Here is a 17,555-nt window from a genome sequence, read left to right on the forward strand (position 1 = left end):
GTCTGTACACACATGCCAGAGTCAGAAGCACATGCCTGTGTGTGCTTGTACATACACATAACACATGCATGTTTACAGATGTGCATGCCCACTTGTATTCTCCCCTTTTTAAAAAATTTATCTATGAGAGACACAGAGGGAGGCAGAGACACAGGCCGAGGGAGAAGCAGGCTCCCTGCGGGGAGCCCGATGCGGGACTCGATTCCAGGATCCTGGGATCACTACCTGAGCCAAAGGCAGATGCTCAACCTCTGAGCCACCCAGGCATCCCACTTCTCTTTAATTACAAAAATAGTACACGAATACATTGTTTTTGTCACAGGCACAATCCATAGAGACCACCCTCTTTCCCCTTCTCTCATTGCACTTCCCACAATTAATGGTTTGGTGTGGCATTGGCTTCTATCTAAACATTTAAATAAATTAAGTACAGTGTAGTTAAATGTAGTATGGATGCATAGCTTAGCATCCCTCTGTGGACAGACATCCTACCTAGATGGCTGCAGTTCTTCCTTTCCACAAACAGTGCATATCTTTTAATGGCCTCAGCCTTGAAGAACTGACTGTGTCCTTGGACTGATACTTAGTGAAATGTATGGGTGTAAAAGCACGTACATTGAAAAGTTTTATAGGCGCGCCTGGGTGGATCAGTTGGTTGAGTGTTTGACTCTTAATTTCAGCTCAGGTCTCAATCTCAGGGTCCTGAGTTCGAGCCCTGTGTGGAGCCTACAAAAAAAAAAAAGAAAAGAAAAAGTTTTGATAGATACCCCCAAAATGACTTAGCCACTTTTGCACTGCCACCAATGGTCATGGGGAGCCCCGATTTTCATATTTGCTTAGCGTCATTAAACATCTTCATTCTTTGTAAATTGTACTGGAGTAACAGGCAGAGACCTTCTCTCAGTTGTCCTGTCCTTCTCCCTTGTGTGAATGGTGCATTTCCTGGTGTGGTGCAACATAATTTGTGTGACTTTTGGTTATTTTAATTGCTATGTCTGAATTTTTTTTTTTTTTTTAAGACAAGTGATCCTTTCAGAACATGGTAGGTGCTATCATTCCTCTGTTCCACATTATCTCAATCATTGAAGGAAGCAGCTTCTCCCCGGGGAACATCTGTGGTCCTCCTGACCAGGGACAGGGTGCTGCACCTGGTGGGTGGAGCCCAGGGAGGCTGCTGAACGACCCACAGTGCACAGGGCAACCCCAGAGCAACGACTTAGGTGGCCCGGGGTGTCAGTCCTACCTTCGCTGATAAACCTTATTCTCGGGCTTCTATTTGGCTCTTAAATCCTTCCTGTGTTTAGGCAATGAGGGTCCACAGGAGCAGCTTTCCACGAACTCAGGGCATTAGCCCACTGCCCCGTATTCCTCCCTCTGCCTGTTCCAGGCAGGTCGGCTCCCCGGTATTCCACAGACACGCCAGGTATCAAACCTGCCAGGTGAACTCCGGATTCAGTGCCTGGAGTCAGCAGAATCACGGCCTCCTCGAGGTGTTCACAGCCTCATCCCCCAGCCCTATGGCTGTATTGCCTTCCACAGCAGATGGGACTAAGTTAAGGACCTTGAGATGGGGCGATGATTCTGGGTGATCCGTGTGGGCTCAATGTCATCCCTGGGGTCCTTAGAAGAGGGACAGTCTGGGATAGAGATATGAGGAGGGAAGCAGAGATCAGAGTGGTGTGGGCCACGAGCCGAGGCCTGTGGGCAGCCCCTAGAAACAACAATGCAATGGATTTTTTCCTAGAGCCTCCAGAAGGATCACGGCCCTGTCCTTTTTTTCCTTTTTTTGATTTTTGACTTCTGGAACTGTAAGATGATTATGTGTGCTGTTTTAAGCCACCAAGTCTGTGATCTTTTGTTACAGCTGCAAGAGAAATCTCACGCAGTGCCCTTGGCCTTTGCTGTTTCCTTTGCCTACCGTGGGATGCTTTGTCTCAAATTGTCAGGTGGCTTCTGCTCTCCTCTTGGTCACCTTGTCAGACACGCGTCCCTGATCATACAGAATAAAGTAGCATGCCCCATTCCCGTCCCCATCACCCTGATCCTCCGAGCAAATGTAATCACCTAACCCATTCTCTCTGTACATGTTTTGTTTTGTTTTGTTTTTAATCATTTGTTTTTTTCTCTCCAAGCACATAAACCCCCGACGGGCAGGGATTTTTGTCTGCTTAGGTCAGTGCTATAATTCCAGTAGCTAAATACTCACTGAATATCTATTGAATGAGTAAACGAGGGCTCCAGTTGGTCACATTTGCTATCTGGCCTTTGCTTCTGCTAGTGGGCAAGCAGGAGGAGTCCTGGGGGCCCAGGTCAGCTCTAGGCTGACTGCTTTGCTCCTTGGCTTCCGACCCCCAGGCCCATGTCCTGATGTGAGCCTTGGGATATTTCCTCTTGATCTGAGGAGAAAAAAGGCATCAAGATATGCATGTCTTTAGGGTTCTACCAGAGGCAGGGGTGGTCTTTCCATTTTAAGAACTGTGTTCGCACGGTATGTAATCACACCGAGCTCAGTTTGCCGTTTCTGACCCTTCGTGGACATCTGAAAAGGCTCGTGGTCTTGGGTATTTCTGTAATGAATTATCTTTTTGGGTGCTGGAGAAAACGGCCTTGGAGCTGCACCCTGAAGGATGCTGGGATCCTGGCTGTCTATGCGCCTGGGAAGGACTTCTCAGCCAGAGGGGAGCAGAACAGGGTGGAAAGTTGTGTAATTGCAAGTTTCTTAGGAAGTGTGTGTGTGTGTGTGTGTGTGTGTGTGTGTGTATGTGGTGGGTGGGGGGATCAGTCTGAGTCAGCCTGGCCCACCTGTAGCTACAGAATGAAGGGGAGTGAGGAGTGGGATGGAGGATGCCATGAGCTGGGAAGCAGGGCCACGTCATGGGGAGCCAGTAGTGCCTTGGAAAGGCGTTGAAATTGCTGGGCATTCTAGGACTTTTGAGTTGGGAGTGTTCAGTGTGAGCCATCCAAATGGTGACATGTCCAGGAGGGCAGCTCGAGGCAGGAGTGTGGGAATCTTGAGCATATAGATGGTGCTTAAGTCGTGGAGTGGCTGAGCTCACCTTGGGACAGAGCATGCGCTGAGAAAGGAAGAGAATTTGGGGCTGGGTCATAAGGAAGTCCCATAGCCGATGACCTAGTGAGAGGGAACTTGGCCAGAGGATGGAAGTCAGAAGTCCAAGAGAATCGGGGTAGGAGTGAGCAGAAAAGAGAAGAGGAAGTAAAGCCTCAGAAGACACTCACCTCCCCGGGACCCACAGAAGAGGAGGAGATGCTGGCAAAGGGCATCGGGAAGGGAACAGAGAAGGAATAGCAGGGGGAGGACAGACAGACTGCTGCCCAAGCACTGCCCCAAGGTGTGTCCCTGGTCCATAGTGCACAGGGCAAAGGAGGGCAGCGACGGATTTGTATCAAGCCGATTGGCTTTTTGTCCATGCGGAGAACTCTTAATCTGATCTTTTTTGTTTGTTTGTTAAGATCTCTTTCTTTTACAAAATAATGATGACAGTGCGAGTAGGTGTCTTCAAAATCTATACTTGGGAAAATAAAAAGTTGGCAGCCCTACATCGGCCTGTCCCCCTTCCTTAAGTCACACTGGCCTGTGCCGAGTGTGACCTCTACTGAGTATGACCTGTGCCAGGTGTGACGTAGATGGCTCCCTGGAACTGAAGGAAGAGAATGGCCCGGAAGAGAGTTCTCTGTGGCTCCCTTCATGGCCGAGGATCATTTTTAAAATTTTTATTTTCTTATTTAAATTCAGTTTGACAACATATATTCACCTAATGCTCTTCCCATCACGTTTCCTCCTCAGTGCCCTTCACCCAGTGACCCCATCCCCCCGCCCACCTCCCCTTGTTCATTTCCCAGGGTTAGGAGTCTCTCATTTTTCTGATTTTTCCCACTCAGTTTTCCCTCCTTTCCCCTATAATCCCTTTTACTATTGTATTCCCTGTATGAGTGAAACCATATGATGATTGTCCTCCTCCGATGGACTTACTTCACTCAGCATAATCCCCTCCTGCTCCATCCACGTCGAAGCAAATGGTGGGCATTTGTCCTTTCTGATGGCTGAGTCATATTCCATTGTGTATATAGACCACATCTTCTTTATCCATTCATCTGTCAAAGGACATCGTGGCTCATTTAAAGGTGGATCTTGAGTTTTGATACTCAGTTTGTGTTTTCATCGGACTTGAAGCTGCTTTAGGATGTCTGTGAAGCATTCCTGTCGGCAGAGCCCCTCAACTCCTGTTCACCAAGCCTGTGATCGTGGTGCCCTCTGTTGGGCACCCAGGGTTCTGGTTCCCTGTGGTGGCTGCAGGGCACATTTCCAGTCCCCATGGAGTCTTTGATTTGGTCTCTAGTTGCTGATGTCAGTTCTTCTAGATCTGCTTTCTGGATCTGGTGAGCAAGTGAGGCCTGACTTGTAACCTCCTCAGCTGTGCATCATATGATGGCCAGCCACACCTGGCCAGGCGCTGGATGGGGACACACTGTGGGACCACGGTCAGGATGGCCTCGCGTCCCTACCCCGCAGTAGATGTGGGAAATGAGGGAGGGTCGGTGTCATCAGGTCCCAGGAGCGGAATCACCCGGAACCACATCAGAGATTTTACTCTGGTTGCCGATTCTGTTTTTTCAGACTGCCTCCAAATGGGACACATGATTAGAACAGTGTAGACGAGGGAGGAGTGCAGTGGCAGGCAGTTCTCCACCAAGAACCAAATCTAGAACTGACATTAACATTTAAGAACCCAAGCAGTGAGGACCACACCCAAAGCACAGTGGCTGTGATGTTTTGTCCGGGGACGTTCCACGTGGCCACGTCCGTGACAGTCCCATGAGTGTCACTGCAGGAGGGTGGCCCCCGTACAGGAAAGCAGTTCACCCACCAATGCGGGGCAAAGTGCATCGCGTCAACTGGCAGCGTTAGCAAAGAATCATGCGTCCTTCCTGCTCTTTCCCTCTGAGGCTGGGAATGGCAGGTGACTTTTTCTTTTGCTGCAGGACTTGAATTATTTGAGTGGTACGGTTCGGCGTTTGGTCTTGTCATTTCTACTGCCTCACCTGTGGACATCACCCCCCCACCCCACCCCCGACCCCGAGAAGTTCAGCCCACCTACCCTCTGCAAAACCTCCTGGGCTTTACCACTTCTGAGTTGGGGGGAGAAGTCTGTGCGAGTGTGTATTTCAGAGAAGTCTTCCCTTGCGTATCTAGATTTGAGATGTTTTCCAGAGTTGGGAAATCATCCAAGTGCAGCGGTTCTAGACAATCAGAAGTAATCGGGATGTAGTCACATTTAAAGGAAGTTTGTGGAAGTGGGACTCATAATTCCAAGTGGTGGCGGGAGTGCTGGAGAATTCCCTGGACCAAACCACAACTATCATGGTGATTAGTTTCATGTTTTCAACTCAGGGTCATGTGAAATGTACCCAAACAACTGCTTCTTTGTTTCCCTTTGGGAACATCACTTTGGATTCTCAAGGCAGATCTTATGATAGGGGTATTTTCACATTATTGGTTAAAAGTTGTAGAATTTTATTTTTCAAAGCCAGCTTGGAGGAACAAGTCTTGAAGTAATTTCAGTGATGCAGACAGTTCCTTATTTTAAACCTAAGAGCTCTTGTTCCAGAACTGTGCACAAACTGTAGCTGTTTCCATAGAAACCCTCACAGCACAGATAGGAACAAAACATTTGGCCCATCCAGTTTCTCTGTGTCTTAGTGTTTGTTGCCGGGATGGGTCCTGCTGTTCGTCTGTTGTCAGGAATCACTGTAGTGTTAGGATTCCAGTCGAATTGGATCAGTCGCTTGGTGTTTTCCTGCATCTCTCCAGTGACTGTGGATCTGGGTTTGGGGGTGAGGCACAGCCTGGGGCAAACACGGGAAAGCATCCTAGGCCCTGTTGCTCCTCCTTCCCCACTCAGGCCAAGAGAAAGAACCCTGCAGGTGTCCTTTTCATTTAAAGAAGTCACTCTCTAAAGCTCTGGATGCTCAAAGGGGACACGGCATGAGGGCAGGGAGAGGTTTGGGGGTGTTAGTAGATCCTGCCTACACCACATATTCTAGATTCAGACTTCTCGAATTTTCCTTTAGGATAGAGAGCTGAGCCAAATGGACACCAGTTTATTGATATTTAATTCAATCAGCTGCAGTGATTTTTATCTATCTGGCCTAGATCTCAGCTGAGATTTTCTTGAACTTTTGCTTTTCACTTACATGGGTTTTTGCAAAAAGAAAACTCAGGAGAGAAAACATACAAAGTATCAAATCTGTAGCTGAGATTAAAATCTGAAGGCACAAGTTTCTAAGCTGACTCCCTGCCCTGGAATGTGGCATTGGGGTCCGTCATGTCCCATAACCAGATGGGACCATGGCTTGCCTGGAGTTTGGTCTCTCTTCCAGAAAACAACCGTATTTTAGGAACTTGCAAAAATATAGTAGGCTGCAGAATTTAGGTATAAATTCCAATAATTAAGGATTATGTTGGATATATAAAATATACCTCAAAAGTGTTATATTAAAAGTGCATTTCTAAAAATAAAAATGCAAATCACATTTAGGATTTCCATGTGAATTGTGAGGGGCGCAGAAGCTTTTGCAGCATAAATGCAGGTTTCCATTCATGGTTTAATGGTGCCTGGTTTATAATAGAAAACGTGTTCAGGGAAAAATAGGGAAAAATAATTCATATTTTATTTCTGTCTGCATTAGACCTGTTCAAGGAACAGAATTTGGAGATCACATAATAAATATGAAACCTGAATGCTTGAATGAGGGTTTGCTCTCATTTCTTCTCTATCCTGAGCACAGGGACATATATTTTAAAGCTTTTAAAGGCATTTGTGAGAGATTATATATCGGCCATAAAATGTATTACCTATCAAAAATTAATATCAATACAGATTAAAGTTGACTAATAGGAAAAAAAAAAAAAGCCCTCACCAATTTTAAGTTGCTCTCAGTTTTCTTTAAAAATGACCTTGGGAAAGTTTCTTTTTTGCAAACTTTAATCATGACCTTGCTTTGCTTTCATGTATTTAATTTCACCCAAATGATATTTCAGTGGGCAGTGGGGTGGGGGAGGCTTTCTAGAGATTGTTTTTCTCATATTGTGCAGAATTAGAAAAATAGTACTTGCCAGAGTGGGGCTCCGGCCTTCGGCTCAGCTGTGTGGTGTGGATGTAGAAGAAGGGGCGCTGTACCTCTACGTCTGTGCTTACTTAGCCTTAGGTGCCAAGTCTGTTCCCTCCAGTAAACCTAATGCACGAAGCATACTCCTCGCAGATGGCTTGTTTCTAGGCCAGCAGCACAGTAGACGAGGCATACTGCGTCAGAGGTAAAGCCGTCTTGTCTGTCCCTTGGTGAGTGCACAAGAAATCATCGAAGGAATCCTTCGAGAGCTTTTGGCTTCCAGTGCAGACAGGCGAGACATATGTGCCACACTCTCAACCTGGCTGAGAGCAGGCCCCAGATGTCTGCGTCTGGAGTTTGGATATAGGGGAAAAAATGGCACTTGGCAATATATATCGGTATTCTTCTAGATTCATAGCTAGCTCGGAGATGACCATGCAATCATTTGCATCATTGTGCAATTTAATTATTTTAAAAAGCACTTGTCTTAAGCGTAGACATGCTCGCCTCGTGTTTAGCGCAGCTCAAACAACTTTTCCAGATGGGTCGCATGACGTCAACTTCATCCAGATTTTGTTTCTGCTACAGAGGTTGTCCCTTGCCCTGTGTCTGTGCATGTTTCCCTTGTAAGCTGTACAAAGTCACAGTACTGTGCTTCACTTCGGCCCCAGTACTATTTCTCTTTACCTTTGTTGGACAGACCTTTTGAAGAAGTTTGCCCTTTGCCTCTCTTCCCGCTTTTAATTCTTTCCTTCCTTCATTCTTTTTTCTGATAGTGGATATTACTTGAGATTTGCCTGGATAGAGTAGGATTATCTAGGGTTGGAGCTCCTGCCGCCCTCAGCAACTTGAATGCTTGTAGAGCAGCAGCTGACACACCTGGTCCGCGCACATGGAATCTGGATCACCTTCCATGTACACCTCAGAAAACTCAAAGGGAGTGCTTTTTCAAATGTGTGTGCTTGTAGTATATATATATGTGAGAATTAGTATATGTTACCAAGTAATAATGGCTAACTTTATTTTTTTGTATAAAGATTTTATTTATTTATTTATTTTGAGAAAGAGCATGTGAAAGAAAGCATGAGTGGAGGAAGGGGCAGAGGGAGAAGCAGACTCCCCACTGAGCAGGGAGCCTGATGCAGGGCTCAATCCCAGAACCCCGAGATCATGACCTGAGCCGAAGGCAGATGCTTAACCAACCTAGCCACCCAGATGCTCCATATGGCTAACTTTAGCTGGGTTCAGAGAGACTTTCTTGAGGATTGATCAGATAAATTAAATGAAAAATTATGAGGACACAATGGATTTGCTTAGGTTTGTTCATCTCTTTCATATTTATTCCTTACTTTTGGCTTGTCTTGATCTCCAGTAGAATGTTCCAGAAATTTCATTGGGTATAATGTCTGATTTGGCACTAACTTATTTATGGGACGACTTGGAGTATATTTTCCTTGGGCTTCAGTTATATGACTGCCATAAATTTTCATTACACTAATTAGACATAGATGGATGCTTGAGCCTGGTTGGATTCCTAGCCCTGGTCAGCTGCCTCTGCCAGTAGTATTTTTCAGTGACATGATTTGGCACCATTTTCCAACACATTTTCAGGAAATTAGTTTTAAGTTGGGAAAGAACTTGCCTAATAAAGCTACTGACGTTCAGCTATTTTCTTTACCTTCTTAGGGAATTGGACTTGAGTAAAATGTGCATGTTTAAACTATAACTTGTATACTCTTTTTAAAAAAAGATTTTTTTTTTTTGAGAGAGAGAGAAAGAGAGAGCACAGGGAGGGAGGAGGGGGGCAGAGGGAAAGAGAGAAGCAGACTCCCTGCTGAGCAGGGAGCCTGATGTGATGTGGGGCTCCATCCCAGGACCCTAAGATCATGACCTGAGCCAAAGGCAGATGTTTGAGCCACCAGACACCCCTACTCTTTTTGTGTGTGTGTATGTGTGTGTGTGTATGTGTGTGTGTGTGTGTGTTATTGTTTTTGTTATTGTTTTATTGGTTTGGTATCTGAAGGTGTCTTACCCAGCCCTCCAGCCAGGCTGGGTAGTCCCCAGGCTCATGTCTAGCTCAAGAGGAGCCTGAGCTGGTGCAGGGCTGGCCAACGGGCTTTAACATGAGGACTGACAGCAGTTGATAGGCGGTATCTGCAAGGGAGCACAAGGAAGGATTCTGAGGTCTGGACCTAGCAGGTGGGATGCCAGCTTTGATTAGTTTGTGTGCCCTGGGCAGGGGACAGGGTAGTGTCAGGAGCCCTCCTGCCATTCCTATTTTAGTGAGGATCATTACAGTGGAACCTAATGCAAGCCCCTAAGAGCTGCATGGCCAATTAGGATGCTCCAGACCAGGCTGGGCTGCCTGAAAGCAGAAGGTTTTCAGACTTAAGCATCAGAAGTACCTGGAGGACTTGTTAAAGCCCGGATTGCCCACCCCCATCCCCAGAGTGTCACATGCAACAGCCTTCGGGTGGCACCTGAGGTTTCCATTTGTCACAAAGCTCCCACTAATGCCAAGGCTGCCGCTCAGGGACCCCACTTGGAGAGTCGCTGCCTTAGAGGATACAGGGCCATGTGCCCCTGCCCCTTCGCTGTCTTCACAACTCTCTGTGACCTCAGAGAAGTCTCTGGATTTTATTTTTTGGGCATGTATGCCAACATCTGCCATCCACAGCACCGGGGTCAGGGCGAGTCCAGCATCCCTCGTTTGTCTGAAAACAGATAGCCCTCGTATTTAGCCTCGCTTAAACTTGAGGGGCGGAAATCCTTCTCCTCTGCCTGTGAAAGGGTGCTCTGAAAACATGAGCCACTTCCATCTCATTTCACCTGTGTTCAGCAACAGCTCAGGACGCAAAGCGATGCAGTGTGTGCACCAAGCAAGCACGCGGAGACCTAGGCACGTGGAAAGTGACCCCAGAGCCCGTATTTGACACCTGGAGGATGGTTGTGCTGATACATTTAGCGAGGCTGGCTGGTTTGCACGCCCCTGCTGAGCTCATGCCGCGGGCACGCTTAGCGGAGCCGACTCTCATGCTTTTGTGTATTTGCTGCTGTGTTTGCTCCCAGTTCGTGCGTTTGGCTCTTGCTGAGTGTGTGCTCTCTGCGAGGTGTTCCAAATGTCCCCATGCTCAAGGTCCCTGGTGCCGGAAAGGGCCCACCGAGCTGGAAGACGGGAGCGCCGGACTTGGGGGGGGGGGTGTCTCTCCCGTCGTGTCCAGGTGGTGTGGGCGGTGAGGCGCGGCAGTGCAGGCGGGAAGCCAGAAGCGTCTCTAGCACATCCAGCACCGTGTTAAGCTACTGACGATGGGAGCCGCAGGGAGAGGAGCTGGTTCCACCTGCCCTGGGTCGGTGCCGTGCAGCAGGGCTCGGGTCTGAGACAGCACAGTGCACGGCCGTGGGAGGATGTCAGCCTTTTCATCAGTGCTTTGACACGAGCATGCCATGCTTCCTGCCCTCCCTGATCTCCTAGGCCAGGGAGGTTATGCAGAGGACCTCCACACTCTCTTTATTACCCGCAATTTCCCAATGCTTTGTTTTTGTCATTTAAGGGTCACTCGGTGCAATAATGTCAGTATTTACTTAGCAGAGTGAGTTTCTAGACTCAGTGTGATGGTGTTGAGAAGGTGTGAAGGTGTATTTTGACCTCACGGACTTTTCTGGGCCCATCTCTTGCAGAGTCTCGACTATCCAGCAGCAGCTGGCCCAGCTTGATAACGAGTCCTGGCCGGGTCTGGCCGAGGCCGACAGGGACCGGCTGCAGCTCATCAAGGAGAAGGAAGCCCTGCTCCAAGAGCTACAGCTCATCATTCAGCAGAGAAGGCCGGTGGAAGACGTGGCCCGGCTGGAGGAGGAGAGGAGGCGCCTGGAGGAGGAGATCCAGCGGGCCCGGGCCACATCTGTGCAGGGCGCCACGGAAAGGTGCGCTGGCTCCCGCGGTTTTGGGAGCATGCAGGCCTCAGCTCCGAGTGAAGAACCAGGTGGAAAAGCCAAATTGGAGAACTTGCACTGGGCAGGATCGGTCCTGAGTGTTGGTACTCAGGGATCTACCGCCTGCTGTGTTTTCTTGCCAAGTAGCGGGAAGGCAGGAGGTGCAGGGAACGTGCTCCCTCTCTTCTGCGGGTGGTGCCAGCTTGGTCCTGGGCTCGTGTTCAGAAGCAGGAGGGGATGAAGGGCGGGAAGATGGGAGCCCCCGGCTCAGCCCCCGCCCCTTCCCACTACCGGAGTGCTTTCCCCTTGTCTGCCCGCCAGCGGCCTGGACAGATGGGGTTTGGCAGCAGGAGGGTGGGAGGCAGGCGCTGGCACGGAGATGGAGCCCCGTGGCTTGCGACTTAGGTTTCCACCAGGAAAATCTACGCTCTCTGTTGCAGCAGGAAGCCGGCAGCCTGGCATGTGGCCGGTCTCAGATGTGCCTCTCCTCAGTCTGTGCTGGGTGCTTTGCTGGCGCCGAGGGTGTGAAGCTGGCCTAGCATCCCGAGCCCTTGTGCTCAGCCCGGTGTGTGCCCGGCTCCCGGCTTCCACTCGCCACGCATGATCAGGGGCTGTGTCGCAGGCTGGGCCGGCTTTGCACATTTCACAGCTGCCAGAAGTTTATCTGTGGGTATCAGCTGAGCTTTGGAAAGCACCCTACTCCCCGGCATTTGATAATCTACTGGACCTTAAAATCCAGTGTGGCTTTTTTTTTATTTAAAGATTTTATTTATTTATTCATGAGACAGAGAGAGAGAGAGAGAGAGTCAGAGACACAGGCAGAGGGAGAAGCAGGGTCCACGCAGGGAGCCCGACGCGGGACTCGATCCCGGGTCTCCAGGATCACTCCCTGGGCTAAAGGCGGCACTAAACCGCTGAGCCACCCGGGCTGCCCAAAATCCAGTGTGTTAAAGGACCACACGCTGAATCTGTATGAGCATTCTGTACATACAGTTTAATGGTCACCTGAATTATTTCATCCATACAGATGCCCTGATACCTGTTATCTAATCACCTGTTTGTTCTCAGTATGTGATGGGGGCTATCGATGCTTGATATTCATCGTTAATAGAGGTCTGTGTGGGACATTAGTGGCTGATGTCTGTATTGGCGGGAAGTGGTATTTGCAGAGCCCAGCTCATCGGAATAGGTAGAGTGAATTTTAGTTTGCTTAACATGATCATGTGCCCCGTCACTTCACTCAAACAGGGAGTTTTGAGTCTGAAAGGGGCTGTGAACTGAAGTTTTCATCTGTGCTTCTGTGCCCTTGGTATTCTGTTGTGTGTGTGCTGGGTAGGAGGGGCTGGGAGTTCATTGGGTTGGTTCTCTTAAGGGGGGGTGGAGTCTGTCCCATGAATGCCACCTGCTTCTCAGGACCCCACACTCATGCACCCTTGACTGTTTTTGCCCTCGCCACATGGAAATGCTAGCCCACATGAGTGCTGGGGTCCCAGAATACAAATCTACGGACCCCCACGGAGCTGATGTTACCCTTGATGCCCAGGTTTAGAAACTGGGCCCGCCAGGCTCGTGCAGCTGAGGGAGTCTCTTGTGGGACCAGCCCAGGAGCTGAGTCCTGTGTTGTAGAGCCCTCTCCTGGGACTGATTTGGCCCACGTGTGTCCTCCGGATCTGCCGCTAACCGGCACGGGCCCCTGAGGCAGGAGGCTTTCCCTGGGAAGACTAGGGGGCCTTAGACCCGGTGTGGAGCCAGGACAAAGTGAGGAAGGTCGGTGTCTTAGGACTGAGATGTGCCAGCCGCTTGGCCAGTCTGCCTGTCTTGGCTCAGGGCCCTCGTTGTGAGGTAGGAAGTCTGCGCTGGGGTAGTGAGTGTCACTGGGGGTTGGGACAGCATAAAGCCTTTCCCCTGTCAAAGGACAGAGCACCTGTCTTAAGGGTGCCCACGCAGTCACACAGTAAATGCCATCGTTTGATTTATAAATAAGGACTGTTTTGTTGTGAGGCAAGCATATTCATTCAGTAACTGTTGAGCACATGTAGCGTCGGGCTCTGTTCTACGCAGTGGACTTAGTGCAGTGGAGAAAGTTCATTTCAGAAATAAGAAAGAAGAAAGTGGAAAGAAGAAAAAAAATTACCTTCAACCCTGTGACAGTTGCTGTTTTATTTGTATCTAATCTTAATTCTATGGATTTTAGAATTGCATGCATTTTTGCCCAGAGCAGGGCTTAAGTGAGGGACTCTGATTTGTTCTAAGAAATTCCAGTAGATTGCTGTGTTGCTCTGTGTCTGAGTCCATCTTTTAGTCTAGCCTCTCATCCCTTCTGTCTGTTCACACACCTGTCCTTCCCCCCACCCCATCCGTTCACATCCCCCCATCTGTGGAGCTCCTGCAGTGGCTCAGGCACTGTACAGGGTGCTGGGGGCACAGTTTCAAGCAAGATGAAACAGCCTCTGTTATCTTGGTGTCTGTGACCCAGATGTGGTTATTAGAACTTAGTCGTTGAAACCTAAATCATTTGGGGGAATTTACAGTTGAATTTCTGATTGGGAAGATTATAAACTCACTATTTTTGAAATCCACCAATGGCCTGTTTTCTTACCTACAGGATTCTGCTTCAGGAAAAAAGAAATTGCCTCCTTATGCAGCTGGAAGAAGCCACCCGCCTCGCGTCCTATCTCCAGTCCCAGTTAAAAAGGTGGGTAACTTTCTTTATTTTGATTCTGATTTTGAGGGGAGGAGGGGCAGAGGGAGAGAGAGGATCTCAAGCAGGCTCCGCGATCTCACCACCCTGAGATCAGGACCTGAGCCGAAATCAGGAGTCAGACGCTTAACCCGCTGAGCCATCCGGGCGCCCCTCGGAAGGTAGGTGGCTTTAGAAGAGGAAACTGTACTGAATTACCACGTTATAATGACGTGTCCGTGAACTTCATCATCCCCTTTAGCTTGTTTCCCTCCTCCCGGCACTTAGAGCCCGAAGTGCTGGCACACACAGTGGCAAGGGGCTACGCTGTATTTTTAAGAGGAGCTGCTCATGTGGGATCCGGGGAATGTGAGGAGAACCAGGTTGGCTGCAGAATAACGAGTCTGAAGTCAAGTTTGGCCAATGATTCTGTGATTGAATTAGCAGCTTCCGAAGTGTGTGTATCCATCTCCACATGCACATGGATGGTTCTATTTTGTTGTTTTAAAAAAAAAAATGATAGGAACATTTTTAACGGAAGATTGGCATGCTCAATAATAGCTTCTGTTTTCCAGTACTTACTGTATGGTGAAGTGTAATATGAAGGGCTTTCTATGTATTATTTCTTTGTCATTCCTCCTAAAAATGCCTTGAGGTAGAAATGATGGTCTCCCAGCCCCCAGTGACAAAGTGGGGGGGCGGTCCTGAGGACAAATCACTTGACCCAGTGTACTCGCTGGTCCGCGTTTGAGCTGGAACTTGATGTTAGGCACGTTTCCCTGATGTTACCTACCACTCTCTACTGACACTCAGAGGGAAATGAAGGAAATATTAGTGATGGTGCCTTAGAAGTGCTCGTGAGTGGTTAAGGACGTGCTCTGGTTGGTGGCAGGATGAGGCTGGATGTCGTTCCCTCTGGAACAGACCAGGTGCTCAGCTCGGCAGTGGGGGACAGTGGGGCTCCAGCATGGGCCTTCAGGCCACACGTCGAAGAGTGTGGGGTATGTCTCGTTTCAGCCTGTCTGCCAGCACCCTGACCGTGTCTTCGGGGAGCAGTCGTGGGTCCCTGGCCTCCAGCCGGGGCTCGCTGGCCTCCAGCCGGGGGTCCTTGAGCTCAGTCAGCTTCACCGACATCTATGGCCTCCCACAGTACGACAAGCCTGACGCCGAGTGTGGCCAGCTGCTGCGCTTCGATCTCATCCCCTTCGACTCCCTGGGGCGTGATGCCCCCTTCTTGGATCCCCCGGTGCCTTCAGGCTTCCACAAGCAGAGGCGCTCCCTGGACACACCACAGTCCTTGGCATCTCTGTCCTCGCGCTCCTCCCTGTCCTCGCTGTCCCCCCCGAGCTCCCCCTTGGACACGCCTTTCCTTCCGGCCTCCCGCGACTCGCCCTTGACCCAACTGGGGGACACTTTCGAGGTGCCCGGCCTGGGTACCCTTGACAGACTGCGGGCTCAGGCCTCTGCTTTGGGGGATGAAGACTTGCCAGGCACGGTGTCCCTTCAGCCACACGGGTTCCCCGGGGATGGGGAAGGACCTCGCGAGCGGGGACCTCAAGTGACCACTGCTCCCACGGCTGCAAGTAAGTATCGAGAAGTCCTGGGGTTTCCTCCGTCCGGGGAAGAGGAGGCTCTTAGATTCGGGGAAGAGACCGTGGGCCGTTGCACTGAAGTCCGCTGGCTCTTCAGTTCCCTAGTGAGCTTTAGGTTTCAGACTGTCGGCAGGGTGGGGAAGCATGCCCGCCTGTGTGCTGCGTGCTTTCCTCGTGGGGCTTGCACGCTGGGCCCGGAGAGGTCACGGAAATGGCACAGTCGTCTTTTCCCAGGTGTTCGGCCTATTATCCGAACATGCCTAATTGATGAAAACGATGGTGAGAACCGCACTCTCCCCTGGGCAGCAGCTGCTCCCAGAACCTTCCAGGGTGGGGGCCACCCAACAGCAGCACGTGGACGGTGTCTGCCGGTGGAAATCTCTACTTCCTCTGTCCCTGTGACTTCATCTCTTCATCCTGTGTCCTTACAGTTGTCAAAGGTGTAGTTTATCAAACATGGGAATGAAAATAATTGGTGTAATTTCAAAAGACGTGCCGGTAAGCATCCGTCATTTCTACCGAAGCGATTTCTCTGGTGGTCCCCAAATCGAGCAACGTGAACTTTGTCCATCTGGTCAGTGTTAATTCAGCTTCTCCTTGGTGCCAGGCCCTGTCTGGTTGTAGCCCATGTGGAAAATGGAACTCTTGTCCTAAAGAATATTCCAGTTGATGGCTTATGCACAAGGCGGGGCCCGGACCCTAACTCTCCTGGTACCTTGACCTTATGTGATTTCTTGAGCCAAATTGTGGCAACTTTTAACTTCCTTAGGTTCCAGAGAGGATTGAGAGCAAGGTCTCATTCCTGGAGTTCCTGAGCTGTTATTTACAGCAGAAAGGTTTTAGCCATTCTGTGTAGGCAAACACCAGGTATTTGTATAGCTTAGTGGATCTCAACCAGGGGAGCTTTTGAACCCTGGTAGGTGCTTGTCAGTGGCTGGTTGTCACAACTGAAGGCCGCGGTAGGGAGGGGCCCCTGGCCTCTGGTGCGGGTGGGGGGTGGGAGTGCGGGCACCAGGGATGCTGCTCCACATCCTGCAGCCCCACGAGGGCTGACCCAGCCAAAATGGCAGTAGTGCTGAGGCTGAGAAACTCTGCTCATGTGCCGGGGACTCCTTCAGCAGCAGGGGCCAGAGAGAAAACATGAGGACACAGCCAGGGTGGTGTGGTGGAAACGGTGTCAGCCTCGCAGCTTAGAGGCCCAGACTCTGCTGACTGGCTAGCTGTGTGGGCATGAGCACCGCCTGGGACTTGGCTGAGTCTTGGCTTCCCTGCCCGTGAGCAAGGCGCTCTTGATGGCTCTTCCATTCACCCCCGTTCTGTTACCCCGACTTTTCTGTATATAACCACACTGCTTGTCATCTGTATAAGAGAATCTTAGTCCCGTTAGCACCTACATGCTGAACCAGAAATCTGGGAGGCCCTGAGGCAGTCCCGTGGCTTTTTGGCATCTGTTATTTGGGTGTCTCCTGTGTGTTTGTGAACGCACCTTTCATGTTCCCACCTCTGCTGCTTCTGTAATTCACCTGTGCAGGTGCCCTTCGTTCACTTCATTCTTCATGATCACAGGTTCAGTGCCCCCCTGTGTACTCCTTTCATTCAAAAAAGAAAATACAAAATCGGGCCCAAATTACACATCCGTTGTTGCTTAAGCTGATCGTGGTCACTGCCTTGCCTCCCTGCCAGCCTGTCTTCAAAAGGTGAGACCCAAGAGTATCGGTGCCGTGAGGCGGAAAGTCCACACAGGGCCTGGGGGCCTGGGGAAAGGCAGGGTGGGAGGGAGAAGGGCTGACTCGATTTCTGATCCTGATTTCTTTTTTCTTCCCACTCTGGCTGACTGGATAATGGTTCAGACTCCTTCCGCGGGGAGGTATTTGCTTTATGCTGGGTTCAGATACTGCCACCTCGTGGTAAATTCTTGTGTGACGTTGTCCGGTGACTTGGGTCTTTTCTTTTTTTTCTTTTATATATATATGTTTTTATTGGAGTTCGATTTGCCAACATATAGTGTGACACCCAGTGCTCACCGTCAAGTGCCCCCTCGGTGCCCATCTTTTGCAACTCGAAGTCATTAACTCAGTGAATGCGTTGGTCGTGGAGGGTGCTCGCAGAGTGCTGGGTTGGGAAACCAGCCTCAGGCATGGACACAGGGTGACTTCTTGCCTCTCTTGACGTTTGGGGGAACGCTTGAGCCTAGTGTCCTCATAGCTTCACAAGCTGGCACAGAT

At 49.9% G+C, this 17,555-nt stretch overlaps 1 protein-coding gene across 2 annotated transcripts in view; it reads left to right on the forward strand.

Annotated features, from left to right (window-relative positions):
• The window catches only part of WWC3 (WWC family member 3), a 119,915-nt gene that overhangs the window by 80,088 nt on the left and 22,272 nt on the right, over window positions 1-17,555 (forward strand). For both annotated transcript variants that reach the window (XM_038586798.1, XM_038586799.1), the window contains 3 exons: window positions 10,807-11,049; window positions 13,664-13,753; window positions 14,756-15,321. In XM_038586798.1, the coding sequence (XP_038442726.1) occupies window positions 10,807-11,049; window positions 13,664-13,753; window positions 14,756-15,321 (899 nt within the window). The remainder of the gene's footprint in view (window positions 1-10,806; window positions 11,050-13,663; window positions 13,754-14,755; window positions 15,322-17,555) is intronic.

Source organism: Canis lupus, chromosome X (assembly GCF_011100685.1).
Source record: "Canis lupus familiaris isolate Mischka breed German Shepherd chromosome X, alternate assembly UU_Cfam_GSD_1.0, whole genome shotgun sequence".
NCBI classification, from domain to species: domain Eukaryota; kingdom Metazoa; phylum Chordata; class Mammalia; order Carnivora; family Canidae; genus Canis; species Canis lupus.